The 15,226-nt window shown below is 34.9% G+C and overlaps 1 protein-coding gene across 30 annotated transcripts in view; it reads right to left on the bottom strand.

Annotated features, from left to right (window-relative positions):
- RIMS2 (regulating synaptic membrane exocytosis 2) overlaps positions 1-15,226 on the bottom strand; it is a 446,434-nt gene that overhangs the window by 190,957 nt on the left and 240,251 nt on the right. For 20 of the 30 annotated variants that reach the window (XM_068183223.1, XM_068183411.1, XM_068183392.1 and 17 more), the window contains 2 exons: positions 13,732-13,778; positions 12,482-12,594 (listed from right to left, as the gene is read on the bottom strand). In XM_068183223.1, coding sequence (XP_068039324.1) covers positions 12,482-12,594; positions 13,732-13,778 — 160 coding nt within the window. Of the gene's footprint in view, positions 1-6,774; positions 6,823-12,481; positions 12,595-13,731; positions 13,779-15,226 lie in introns of all 30 variants that reach the window. The other 10 variants (XM_068183384.1, XM_068183269.1, XM_068183253.1 and 7 more) reach the window with 1 other exon arrangement.

Below are 15,226 nucleotides of genomic sequence, written 5' to 3' on the forward strand. Positions count from 1 at the left end.
AAGCTGCTATTTTGCTATTTCAGTTTGAATTCTATGACTGCAAGTACATCAGCCAAGAAAGGGATATACCTACTTCAGAGCAGTCACTGCAGAAGGGGGAAAAGATGCAGTTAGGACAAAACAAAGCCTTCCAAATGGCCAGGGAGCCATTACATGGTGGTAGCACTGCAGTATCACTAGCTACAGCTTACTAAGGAGGCTCTCTTCATGAGGACTTTGCCTGAGACAGGACAAACTAGGACATTTAAAGAAAACAGTGACCCTTCCTGAACTTAAGGGAATCAGAGAGGATAATGCCGAGCTGCACACCTAACCAGGCAATACACCTTTAAGGATGAATATATCCTAGCTAAGGTAGACATAAAGAGGGGAAGGTGCACTTTCTGTGGAAACCATCTCACATAATTTCAGAGAGAGAGTTGTCATCTGCTATCATAGCTCCTCATCTTCAACATTTCAGTCTCCTAAAGAAAGGTCTTGATGTAATTCTCAAGACTTTTAACCCATAAAGAAGAGGCTGATTTAGCTCTCTGCCATTTGTTAATACTTCACTAAGTGAGATTACACTAAGACACGCCAACTCAATTATTGGTGGCAGTGTACTTCCTTCAGATCTTGCAATTCCTGTAGCCACCAACCATTTGAATGGATATTAAAAATGGGATATTTTTTCTCCATTACCTTGTCATTGGCCCTGCGACAGACTTTAAGGTTTCTGGTACTAATAGTTAAAGGGCCCTGTGGCCACTCATCTGTGTGCGAATTTTAGATGTTGTTCCTACATTCTTGCAAGCCAGGGGCTTTGACAGTATTTTTTCTACACTGCGAATTATCTGGACTTCCAGCTATCTCCATCCAGCTACAGATCAAAAGCAGAAAGCTTTGTACCAACAGTACAGCTTTAATGACCTCTGAAGTGCAAGTCAACTTAAATGTTCTTTGACACTAAATGTATCCACCCACAGATTTCCTTGGGAGTCCTGAAGCAAAAGACAGACTTGGCTAGTCTCACATCTCAAGCACTGAAGACAATCTTCTTCGTTTGCTTTTTGTGGAAAATTATGCTTGCTTAAGGAGAATGAAGTATATTTGTGATAGAGACACTATCACAAACTGTGACTGATGAATGTGAAATCATCTAGATATAGGTGCCAAAAATACAACCAGAATTGTGTGTTCATATGCAAGCTAAATATATTTGTTTCAGACTGAATTTTTACATGAAAACTTCAGTCAAAATATTTAGAGAATTACTTAGGCAGAAACTGAAATCATCTGACACCACTTCATTGAGATGCTTTAAAAACTGTAGTTTGGAACAAGGGCTCAAAATTTGCATTGACTTATACCTTCTACTTTTCCCTTGATGTTCTGAAATAAAAAAATTGGAAAAACTTGGACTTAATGGGCATATTTTCCATGTAGTAGTCTTTAATTTGCCTTGTTACAGGAAAAAACAGGAGTCAGAATTAAGACCAGAAAGCTCTCTCTCTCCTCTATTCATACTAGCACTCCAATACACAGCAAAGGTACTTGTAACTGAAGCAGTCCTTTGACTAGGATGCAAGGAGAAGAAAGGAAGAAACTGTGAGAGAATGGTCAAAGAAGCCCATAGAGGGGAGAATGGGATTGCATTCTTATAGGATTAGAAGAAGGAAGAAGGGACAAATAAAAAGATGCTTTATAATTACTGTGAAAGTAAAATAGACAGGATACTTCTTGGTGAAACACGGGAAGAATGGAACCACTAATGTCAGGGACCAGAGATTAACAGAAGGGCAAAAATAGAATGAATGAAAGAAAGAAATGCTGTGAGGTGACAAAAGAACTAGCCATGCTAACTGGCACAATATATGTTACAAGAGAGACTGGGATGAACAAAAATCTAGCAAGATTTTTACACACACACACACACACACACACACACACACACACTTTTATAAGTTTAGAACATCTAAGAAACTTCAACAAAGCAATCCTGATCTAAATGAAGGAAAGGGAAAGCCAAACTAACAACACATAAAATATGCTCTATGAAAATCATGCTGGTTGATGGTAATGTCGAGACTAACACCTGAACAAAACCTTCTTAAATGGGATTTTGTCTTTCTAGATTACTTAGGATGTAGGCACCTAAGATTCATTTAGAAAGTGGTGCAACCTGAATACTTTCCCACTTTGCACTGAAGTCCTGGAGACTAACTAGCCACACACATGCCCATCTACTTTCCTTCCCTGGGCTCCTCCAGCAGCCAGACATGCACCTAATGCTTTATTAAGCTTCTGCTGTGACTGACATTCAGGCAAACAGGCATCTAAATTCAGTGCCTCCTGATACTGAGATGCACTGAGATGGTCTGTTATTCACTGAGGGGTGCATCTGCTGCAGACAGGCTACCAGGTAGGAATAACTGCCAGAGAGTGCAGGAAACAGGAACTCTTCTGCACTCAGAGGATTGAAGGAAACAGAGATGTGGGTCTGATCCCAGTTTCATTCTTTCTGGTTTTTAACCAGTAATGGTCTAATACAAGAGCAATACTCATGTAAGGTATCAGGTCTGGAGCTTGCTATGCTAAACTGAAGCATGCTGTGATAACTCCACACACTTCTATTCCCAGCCAAAGTGTATCTCAGCTTCAGATGAGACTTCATACTCCAGAGAAGAATGGGATGCGGCATAGCTTGATGATAAAGGCACTGTTTTGATACACAGGTTCAAGCTCTTCAGTCTAAACAGTATTTAAACAGTATATGCCCTGTTTCTGCAATAAGCTTCCTACACAAAGAGTATATGAAAGCTGACTGCTGGTGTTGCATTCTGAGAAGGTATCTAGTTTATCTAGCTAGCATTCCTGTTTCACAGAGTCACAGAATGTGTAAAGTTGGTCCTCTGTAGCCTCAGTGGAAGGTGACTCCCCTGGAGAATCAACTCACCCTCTGGAGTAGCCTTAGTTTCAAATAGACTTAATGGGCTTAGGTGTCTTTTATTTGGGTTAATCACTCACTGCAGGTATTGAGAAACTTAGATGTTTTCTTCAACTGTACAAGTGAAAGCTCTTCCTCAAGGCACCTCAAATGTATTTGAAGTTAGTATAAGTTATATAAATTAAGGACATAAATTCAGCTTACTAGATTTCATCTTTTTTCTATTAAATCTCATCTTCACTAAAATTTTTAGAGCACTGACTGAGGTCAGAGTTTAGAAAAGAAGCAATCATGTATAAGAACCCCTACTCTTACTCCCCCTGATAAGGGAATCAGTCAAGAAATTCTAGATAATATTATTATTGCACTTCCTATACTCTTGTCTCATGAATGTTTGACTGTTTGCTCAACTATGCAATTCTAATGTAGTTTAATATAACATAACAAGCAATCATATCTTCATAACATATAACATACAGGCAAAACATATCTTCAGTCAGAATTTAGATTTAGAAACAGAGAATATTTGAAGTTTTAAATCCTATGCTACAGTTATGTCTTTGTTATATAAGGGTTACTTCACGAATCTCATGAAAAGAGATAAAACTTGTGCCACTGGGAGAGACCATCTGCCCTACAGCTGATTTTTACCACCACAACCTACTCAGACATCACTGGCTTTTGGAGACAGCTGGCCAGGCATTTTTTTTTCTTCTGTTCCTCATTATAATTTTTTCATGTAACCTACATAGATGTTTATTATGTTTATTAATATTTTAAAATTATATACTATTTTCTTTCTTACATTATTCTGAAACCAAAGATGTATCAGTGGGATCTGTTGTTTGAAAAAAAATCTCAGTTTATTTTTAAAAATACTTGCATTAATCTTTTTATTGGACTTAAGCTTATGTAGATGCTGAAATTGCCCTGAGGTAGTGATGTCTTTGGCGTAGCTGAGGCCAGTTTTGAATATTGTTAAACATGCCTCTAAAAAATCCTGAGAACTGAGGGTTGCTAAATCAAACTACTATTGCTTTCTGCTTCAGCTGCTGTCTAATATGCTTGAACAACTACAAGAAAAGGCTGACAAATGGAAAAGCTTGTAGGATATAAAGGCCAGGAAATTATGGAAGTATTTAGGCTGCCCTAATCTATGTTTCTTTTCAAAATCTCTTTTTTAGTGGTTTTACCTTTTACATACTTTTATACATGATCAAATATATTGATGTTCTGTATGGCTGAGGATGGCTGAAATTTTTGAAGTCAGAAAAAACCCAGAGGCAACTCTGGTTCAAAAGAATGCTTTGCCAAGTAAACAAGAGATACTGCATAGAAAACACAATTTTAAGAAAAGATTTTTCCACACAAAGGTTCATAAAGCATCACTCTACAAGTCAGAAAATTACTGGTATGCCAAATTGAATCTAAAAGTTCAGGAAATAAAAATGCACTTTTACAAGTACTGTAAAATTAGTAAAAGCTCAGTGGGCATTTGATAGGAAAGAAACCGAGTGTTTTTCTTCCCAATGAAATAACGATGATTCCATGAAATCATCCAGTGAGCTAGAAGATGAATAGAATACCATGGAGGGAAGTGTGGAAGAGGAGCTTTTGCCAGAAAGGATCAGTTTCAGACTAACAAGTAAAGAAGATGCAAGCAAGAATAAAGATACGCATTTCCTGTTGAGAGCAATGAAACAAATAAATATAAAGAGAATGTTTGGAGATTCACATTCTTGTAAGGACTTCTACAGACACAGCTATACCTCAGCCCACAATTAAATATATACTTCCTGACAATTGTAAACAGCAGCTCAGAGCTCTGATTTAGTGAATTTGTCATGCCAAAAAAGTAACCAGAATTCTGCACTGCTGCTGGACTGATCCTAATACCCTTGTTTGAAGACCATTGGAGAATTCTTCTTCTTTCAGCAGTCTGCATGGTAACTATATCTAACATTAATCTTTTTATACTATCTACTATCACCACTAAAAGTGGGCAGATGGATGACTTTTTGTTTCAGAGTAGTTGTAAAAATTTTGCCAAGGTCATAATTTTGAGTTCTTCAGGAACTCTTGTCAAAACCCTTATGTTTAGCATTGACTTTTACCAGGCTCTGCAAAAAAAAATAAACCTGTTAGACAGGTCCACAAGGACTCCACAGGCATTGATTATGTAGGGACAAAACTGGGGCTAAGGACAATTCTTACCTACAATATAAAAAATAATGCACCCAAAGGGTGAGTAAGTAATCCTTAAACATTTTCACCTCTTGTTAGATATTTTCTAGCAAACATGACACTTCTTTTCATTTCTCAGCTACCATAATCATTTGAGCAATGTACCTTTTTTGTTTCATTAGAGGATATTAATCTAAGTAGAACAGACAATTTTTATGTCTATGTTTTTATTTTTTATAATGGAATTAAAATAAGGAACTACTACATGTTATTTCTACATTACAGTATTTCATGAAACATGCAGGTTTCAGGCAGAGATTTCCTTTTTAAATTGAACAATCAACTCCCATATACTTTTAAAATTTATTTAGTACATATATAAGAAGACAATACAAATTAAAAAACTACTTATGTCATATATAATATTTACCTCTATGAACTACTTAACAACTTGTAATTGTACCTCTCTGATTTCATTATCATGAGCAGACTCCAACTTTCTTAATCATGCTAAAGGATGTTTTAAATTTATGATACAAAACCAGTTTATGTCAATAGCACATAATATATTAACTTTAAATCATACAATCAAGGCACTCTTTTATAAACTCTTATTTCTTTAGAAATTCTTAATTTTGAATTTATATTTAAGCAGATGTAAGAAATACTTCTGAGAATACTGTGTCATGAAAAAAAGTGTACTTCATCAAATATGAGTCATATTTGATGTCTTAATTACAGTCTTATTTAGAATTCCTTTATAAATATATATATGATCTCTTTTCCATTTCATAATGAAATTCAGTCATCTCTTTCTGATCATCCTTTATATTTTGTTCAATTAATCAAAGAAAAACATTTATAAAGCTGCCACACAAAAGATGAACATCTCCATAAAGATATTTTGTAAGAAAATCAGATAATATTCTAGTTTAAAAAAAAATGAAAAACATGCAGCAAAGCAAGATAAGCATTGTAGAATATTAGTAAAACCTACTTTTGCATAAATCTATAGTACCTTAGGAGCTTCCTAATGAAAAAAAAAAGGCAAACAACTTGTACCTAAATAGAATATCAAAGCTAAATAAATTCAGTAAGAAAAAGAGGGAATTAATTTTTTATTCAAGTAGAATTTTGGTTATTTTAATGTACTTAAAAATGCAAGAACCAAGTTTCATACACAAGAAGTTTGTTTTTTTAAACAAGGTACAAATTTTTTGCCTGTCTTCTACACAAGGCGCTACTATTATGTGGAAAATGCAAAAAATATGCGTTAAGTAATGATAATGAATGATTTAAAGAGACATTCATCCTTATATAATAAACTCAAGCACAAAATTATTTATTGCTTAAACAATACACAAATTTTGTATGTGGGATGCATAGCCATCATCACTATTGAAACCTGTATAAGTTTAATATTGGGCAGAGAGCAAACAAAAACTAGATGTCTCTTTAAATTTTAATTTAATATTTTAACCCCCATGCAGAATTTTACAAGGTGCTCACAAGATGACATGAAAGTTGTTAATATGGTTTAAAGCAACACACTCAAAATATGGGAAAACGGACTATAATGTAACGTTTTCCTACTATGCATTTTCCATAACAAACAAAAGAAAAACCCACAACTTTAGTTTCTGTCAGGCAGACGAAGTCTTTACCTGAACCCTAGGAACAAAAGGCGTTGTTCTTCTACTAAGGCTTTGGCTCTGGTAAGCAAAATTAAAGAAAAAGCAATAAAACAAAACCAAAAAGGACAACACGCTGGAAACTAAAAGACCAAAAGTAAAAACAAAGACACATAACTATTACTTTAAACACAGATTTACACCAACAACATATTTATCTAACAAAAGGTATTTTAATGCAATGCATAAATTAAATCTGCAAATTTGTTACCAAATCATATCAAAACCCTTTGGTGGAAATTCTTGCCTTAGGGAAGTCAGCAGGAATTTTGCCACTGATTCCCCAGGAGCAAGGATTTCTTTTTGCAAGTCTATAGACAACATTTACAATAGATTTAGAAATAACATGTAACAAAAACAACAGGTAGGCAAAGTGTGATTTAAAAGTGGGGTTGGAAACATAAGGTTGATAATCTCTTTCAGGGAGATTGGACATGCATATTCAGAGAGAAACAAGTACCATTCACGTACTAACAGCTTTGGTTACTAGGAAAGTGAGTAAAATAAAAGGTTTTTTATTTTTTGCAATTTTAAGAGTCATGTCTATGGAAAGTCCTCCTAAATACTTAGAAAATAATTAAAAGAAAGTTAGTGCTCCCTGGTATTAACTTTACATGGGGGAAGGTACAATACTTCAATTCTCTAGCAATCATGACAGAAATGACATATGGTATACACACAAAATCCTTGCGTGAAATGGGATCTAGAAAATTTAGCAAATGCACATATAGATGCATTTATAACATATTTTTGTGCTGTAACAGTTCAGACCACATGCAACCTTGTGGCCTCCAATGGCTACATAGACTACATCGAGGCAACAAAAATTCCTGGACTAGCTGCAAATTCCAAGCAACCACTTCCCACCTTCAGCCTAGGGCAACAACTAATGGAGTGGCACAAAATTGGTACAGAGTATGGGCCATGGACAGGAAAAGGAGCATGTGTTGATACCTCAGAGGGCTGGTGAGTGGGAGAACAGGAGCATGGAGTAGGTCACAATAATCACAGCCACCTGACAGGTTGGAATCTCCTTTACCTCTGCTCAGTTTTCCTGAGATTATTGATCTAATTCAAAATGATAGAAAGAAGCTACTACTCAATATTCATTTCCACTAGAAATGTACTCAAAGCATGGAAATAGGCACTGTGATGATGCTTCTGCCACCCTCCTTACTTATCTGGCATGCACAGATGATCAAGAAATCTGTTCTATAAATGTGTGAAGTAATCTGTTCTTACATAAAAGAAAGAGGATACATAAGAAAATTTGGCAGTCTGGATGACGGGTTTTGTCTGATGTGTTCCCTGCTTTCTGCAAAGTGCAGCAGCTGCACTCTACCCGCCATTCTGCATAGGCAGGGCTGCAGAGTCCAGTGTTAAGGGTGTCAGAATGTGACCTACTCACAATAAAAGTAGATCTTCAGCTTGCTTCAGCTCCATTTTACAAGGGAAAAAATAAGTTATCACAGAGTATTACCATCCTAAGAGGGACAGAATCTCTCTCACCGTGCACCAAGGGTCCTCAACTGTCATATTCTGCCTTGGAAATGGAGGAAAATCAACACATTGTGTGCACTACCTAGAATTTTTCCAGGTCTTGACGTTAGAGCAACAGCAATTTATTTTTATAGAGGTATGAAGGGGAGGAAGAAAAGGAAAAGGTACATGTGAAAGGGGAGGGGTAGCATGTACTTGATCTCATCTCCTTAATGTGCTGACACTGACATGTAGGCCCTTCATAATGTACCATAAAGGCTTTCAATTATGTTGCATATATGACAATTATAATTGATATAACTTTATTTTTATTTCTTTATAAACTGACTATGTATGGAAAATCTATTGAAGTGGTTCTGTGGTTCAAGTGTACAGGGAAATAGATTCATTTGATAAATGACACCCCTTTTCTGCTAGAACTTCCACCAGTACAAAAATTAAATACTGTGATTTTATACTTGTATCCATTCACATAGTCTTATATTATTATTCCCTAAACCTAACTAGTGAAAAAGCATTTCAAGTTATACTTTTCATACAGTATTGAAAATGCAGCTAAAATTCAGTAGCTAAGAGCACCAACATACAAAGAGTACTTTTGACTTTTTCAAAATTATATTAAAGGAAAAACAACTCAGTGAAAAAATACAGAAACAGGATTGAGACAAAGCAAATAGAAAATCTATAATTGCAATAACAATCAGATATTCCCCTGAAAAACAACATGAATAAAAAGTACTATAAAATAAAACACAGATAATATGGATAAATTATATTAGCAAGTTATAGCACAGAATAGTTTACTGTAGTTGCACATAATTTGTTCAATTAAATTGGGCAGAATAATTATTAAGGTAAAGAGGATTTCCTGTCTATGTGCAGTGGTTTACTTTGTGGTCAATCCTATTAGTCAGCTCTAGACTTGACACTGTAACCTCCACAAAGAAAACACTTACACAGACCAATACCAATGCAGAGGAAAACACACGGAAGACTGGACAGAGAAAGACCTCCCTGAATACTACAGTGGCATTGCTGTAGCTAAACCAGCCAAACCCACACTGAACAAAAAGAAATAGATTCCAAAATACTATTTATATTTAAAAAATCCTTTAAGGATCTAGAGCACTGTCTGAACAAGCCTATGCTCAAGTATTCATTCAAATACTTCAGACTTTCATCCAAACTGTTGTGTCTCCATTTCTGCCTACAACTCTTGTATTTCACTGCCTATATTTCACAGTAACCATAGCTGCACTAACAGCAACCCCTAAGTATTCATGCTACTGTTCAAAGGCACAGAAAATAAGGAAAACACTTCAAAATCTTTCCTTTAATCTATTCTCTCAGATCCATCACACCTGCTTGAATTCAGCCACCATCACACAGAATATCATTGACCCACCACCTCCACAAAGAACAATATCCTCATTTACTGATTTACAGCTCATTTATTGCCAGGGTTCTGTAGTTACTCTCTTGTCTATGCACTCCCCATAAAGTATACATTCACAATTACATGCAGAATTAAGTATTTCCTTTAATTTCTACCTTACTCAGCTATTTTGAACGAATATGTGATCCATCCACTGTTCTGTTAGAAAAGAGCTGATTAAGACATGGAAGACCAAAATACTGAAGCACATCTATTTTGTAGCATTCAAAATAAAATATTTTTTGTAACTTGAGGAGATTTTCAAAATTCAGTTTTACCCTACTACTTCACCTTTGTTAAATGTCCAAAATTAGAAAATCTCATAGTCCATTATAATTTTTCAAAACATCTCCAACTCTACAAACAGGATTTTTTTCACTAACTCTTCTTTAAGTTTCAAAACTTTTAAAAATTATAGAATGATAAACCCAAATATTAAAAAGTGAAGGAAAAACTATTCATCATACTACTTTCAAGAACATAAACACCCAAATCTAAAGTCACAACATTTTTAATTTTTTAAAACTATCTTAAAGTGTCAGATTAAAACGAAACTACACTGATTGTTTTGAAAACACTCTTCCTGTAGAATACTTCAATTCTCATAAAGTCCTCTATCTCTAAAAATGCATATTAACCTACACATTGCAATTTGCCCAGTTAGGTCCCATGTTGCCTCCTATGCAGAGCATCTTCGGACACTATGACTAGCAAAGCAAAAAATTTAGTACTTGCCTCCCAAAGTCTTGACCCTATAGCAGCAGGAGCTGGGTTGTGCCCTTAACATGATTAACATGAAACACAGCTATTTCCAATGTTTCAGCAGCTGGGCAGACAAGACAAGCACCCAAACTTTCAAACTGTCTACTATTCTCAGATGTATAAATTACAACTTTAGAGAGTTACAGAGTATTTCTGACTTCAGTTTCACTCAGCTGGAGCTTTGTGTTCTCATATAGAGATCAGATATAGATATCAGCTGGAGCTTTGTGTTCTCATATAGATATCAGCTGCTTTCTGAGGGAAACACAGATAATATGAAGTAGGGAGTATTGAATGTAATTGCAAACAGTACATAAGGAAGGACCAAAAAAAAAAAAAAAGGGAAAGATTTTCTAATGTCTCTTAATATTATTTTGGTTTCCTTTGATGGAAAGAAACTTTTTAGAATAGGCATTTATATATTGAGACATTCAAAAAATAAATAAAAATAGGAATTATGCCTTCTTGAGTTAAACACTGAATTTTATATGCCATTCTGAGAAATTAAACCTTTGGATTTCTGTTATTCTCAATAAATTTGAATATACCTCAAAATTTCCCAATACAATGATTATATACCTTAAACTTCAGTATTCCATGAAAGCACCAAATCAAAAGACTTACTGACTTCACAAAGATCCTAATCTTAAACTCATGATGATTTTGATCTGAAACTGAAAAGTGAGAACATCAGTTCTATGCAGTTCCTATTGGGACAATTATTCCATCGTGTGTGTGCACTGGTCATCTGAGCAGCTAACTCTGGCTCTTGAATTTGCTGCTGGGAGTTAGGCACCTCAACTTTTTAATAGCCTTATCTTTTATGAAGTTTAGAAAAAAAGAATTTATTTCTTCCCTGTCTCCCCTATCAACAATTTTTACTGTCTTGTAAAAATAAGAGGGTTTTCAGAAACTTTGGTCTGTGTATTTTGACAGTTCATGTTCCCTTGTCACTGTACTTTTGCAAAGACCTCTGCATTCTACAGACAAGATTTTTAGTTTTCCATTTATCCAAAGGATTGAATCTTTCAAAGTAATTAAGTACAACAACTACAGAAAATTATATATTGTAAATGTTTTTTCTGATGAGCAAACAAATAATGTCTCATGCACTGAAAAATGGAGCCAACATGGCCACTGAAGAGACAAAAATATTCTCTGTCTCCTCTATCAATACCATAAACCATTTCTGTAACACCTAGAAACAGTCTGCTTGGATTTTATGCATAATTTTATGGAACATTCAACATATACAACTTGGAAGTATCATGAATGTGACATTTCCAAACTTGTTTAACACCAGTTTTGCAATGCTTCCATTCCATTTGCCTTTTCTTTTCAATATGTCGGGCCTCAACTGAGCACTTTTGAAAAATCACACTTTGTAATTTTAAATAACATGGAAAGGTGCACAAAACCCAACTTCTTCAGTTTATTACAAAAAAGTACCCTTTAAAAGAAAATAATCACAGAATGAACCTTTTTCCTCAGTGATAGTGAAGAACAAAACTGAGTAACATCAGTACAAAGAATACAACATGAGTAAAATATCAGAGGGATATCTGGGGGAATTATATATGAAAGTTTGTGCATAAGAAATAAGTAATCATAACATCCAGGCACACAGTTAATAAAATCTACCAAGTCTATGTGCAAATGTGACAGTTGAAAAAATGTTTACTCTCAACAGCACAAACACAACCGGAGGCCAAGATATGACCTTTGTAAAAATTTGACTCTACCAGTCTAGCTTACCACATGAATATCCATGTATATATCAAATTCAACTCATATAAAATTTCCAAAAGCTAATAAAATGGAATATGATTATGAAATTCTGTTCTTGCCTAGACTGAGATGTATAGCATTAAACAAAAAACGTAGCTAGTTTAACAAGAAATTTCTGTTAGAGGTAACTAGCACTACAGTAAGAACTGTATATGCTGCAAAAAGTACATTAATATCAATGAAATGTTTACATACTGAAAGTTGTCCAGACAAGAACTGTGGAACATCCCTTAACATGCCAGGACTCATAGGAGAAGTCACTGAAATAGAAGGTCGGTCCATTTTTTGAGATTCAAATGAACTAGAACCTGTAATTGTAAACAAAAATATTTTTATATATAGTAGCAGTTATGTATATATTTTAACATTCTTTAAACAGAAATTATAGAAATATAACCAAACATGCAGTAAAATTGTGATAAATATCACTTTTTAATATCTATTTGAAATTATCAAATGATGATACTCAATCTTTTCGTGATCAGATGCAATCAGGAGCTTTTATTTATAGAATGGAATATAGATTATTCAGATATTTCTCACTGTAATTATGTCAGTAAGTTGAAGGCCCAAAAATAAACACTTTACTGTGGTCAAATGAATTCAGTCTTCTGACTTATCTTGTACAATCAGACTAATTTTAAATTATATTTTTACAAAAATATCAAGCTGTACAGTATGTTTTTTGTGCATTTTGTTTCAAATCTACAAGGTCTGAAAATGGTCAAAGGACAAGTTTTGACATACAAATCATAGAGAAAAAGTGAAGCATTTTTATAAATACAAAAGACAATCTGCATCTCACAAAACATAAAATGAATTTTAAGAATTGGGCAATGAGCAAAAAGTCATTGAAGGAGTTTTTCTTAATATTGTAATCAAGCTTATGCCATTTCATTTATTCATGGCTTCTATTATAATAGCATTCTAAAACAATGATAAAAAATAACTCCAGGCTGAAATCCATCTTATCAGACCCAAGCCAAAGAACAAGTTATTCTTCCCTACATGAAATATGTGTTTAGTCAATTTAAGTAGCACTGAGTTGCTCCAATAAAGTAAGGGTATTCTGAGTTCAAAGTAGCTATCACTCAGGCTGTAAACAAAGAACATTTCTTTCCCATTTTTAGTTTATGAGATGCAATTGAAATGCAAAACAAGAGAACAGGATATTAAAAACTGCTATTAATGTTCTTAGTTAGAATTATACTTTCTTCAATCAAAACTCATCTAAGCTTATAACCCATGTTGAACCAAAAGCACAATATTCAGAGTTTTGATAGTTTATTATTAAACAAGGATGATAGATAATACAGTAAGATGACATATTGATACAAATATAGACAAATGACAAGACCTATACTGACTGCAGAGGACATTTTTCATTCTATTTGTGCTTACATAAAAGGGAGAGAAGATTTTCCTACCCCACAATTGAAACTTACTGGACTCCAGCTGTGCATGTGTGCTGTCGGGTATTCTGGGAATGTCCCTGAAATCAGAAAAATTAAGACAGGCTGAGCCTTCATCTAACAAGCATATTTAAATTTCAGTTACACTGTAACACTTCCCAATCCTCCATGGAATGCCTCAGGAATGGTGCATGATCTGCTGGCTGTCTTCAGCCACTGGGATGATTATTTTTATCCAGTATAAATAATTTCATTGTCAAATTAAATCCTACAGAAAAGATTTGGTGAATGCAGCAGACAGGCTGCACAATCACAAATAAAATAATTCAGTAAATAAAATAACAATCTCAAAGTTAATGGTAGACTAAAACTGTGAGCAGTAGATTTACTGCGACATTATACATTAATTAAATTTACTGGACCCTCACTGAAATATATTCGACTGCCAGTCATGGCTATCCCAGTATATTCTTTACTGTCCTTGAACCACGAATTTAATCAATCTTACCTTTTCCATAACCAAATAAAATGTATAAGTTCATTTGGTAAAATTTCATTCATTCATATACAAGACAAGTAGCAACACCTGCATTAAATTTTGTGCAGAGCCACTTAATTTTAAAGCACTCAATCACATCCCCCCAAGCAAAGGAATATATTATTCCTCTGAGGGGCAAACATTACTGTATGCTAATAAAAACGATCAATATGCTAATAAACCATTTCAGAGCTATTTGAGCAAAAGCAAGCAAGATGAAGAGCTTCAGTTCTGAGTCACAGCAAAACCAATATCTACAATCCTGTTGTGTGTTTCAGTGCAGTTGGCTTCTCCAAGGCCACAGCCAGTCCTGAAGGGTGGCCATGGTGAGGAGAGGCTGGGGCTGCGCTGAGCTGGGCCCAGCTGGCTCCTTGGCTGCTCTGAGATAACATATTTAATAAAGGACAAAACAGCTGTGCAGCACCTGTGAGAGAAAACAATGATAAGAAAAGCCCATGAGAGAAGAGTTGTTGCAGACACCAAGGTTAGGGAAGAAGGTGGAGGAGGAGGACTGGCTGCATCTTCCTTTCCCCCTGCCATGGACTCCTTGGCAGAGAGGGAGGCAGAAAAAACAGGGAAAAATGAGTGACTATGAGCCTGGGAAGAAGAGAGGTAGGGGTAAGGGGGCTTCAGTTTTGGTTTTATTTCTCACTATCCTTTTATTTTATTAATTCCTAACAAATTAATCTTCCTCAAGTTTGTTTTGCCCACAATGGTAACTGCTGAGTGGCCCATAAACTTTTTCATTTTATTTCCTCCCTGAGTCTTGCTGAGGAGGGAAATGGAGAGAAGAGCAAGTCTTTGGTGCTCAGTCAAAGTCAACCCACCACAAAGGTAAATGAAAAGGAAGGGGAAATGAAAAAAAGTTCCAGTGATATCTACTGTTTCAAACAATGAAAGAGTCAGTATGATATATAAATAACTTATCTCTTTCCTTTAGAAAAGCTTTGCCAGAATACCTTTAGTATATCTTTTCCAAACATTTTTCAA

This window comes from Anomalospiza imberbis, chromosome 1, assembly GCF_031753505.1.
Source record: "Anomalospiza imberbis isolate Cuckoo-Finch-1a 21T00152 chromosome 1, ASM3175350v1, whole genome shotgun sequence".
Taxonomy (NCBI): Eukaryota; Metazoa; Chordata; class Aves; order Passeriformes; family Viduidae; genus Anomalospiza; species Anomalospiza imberbis.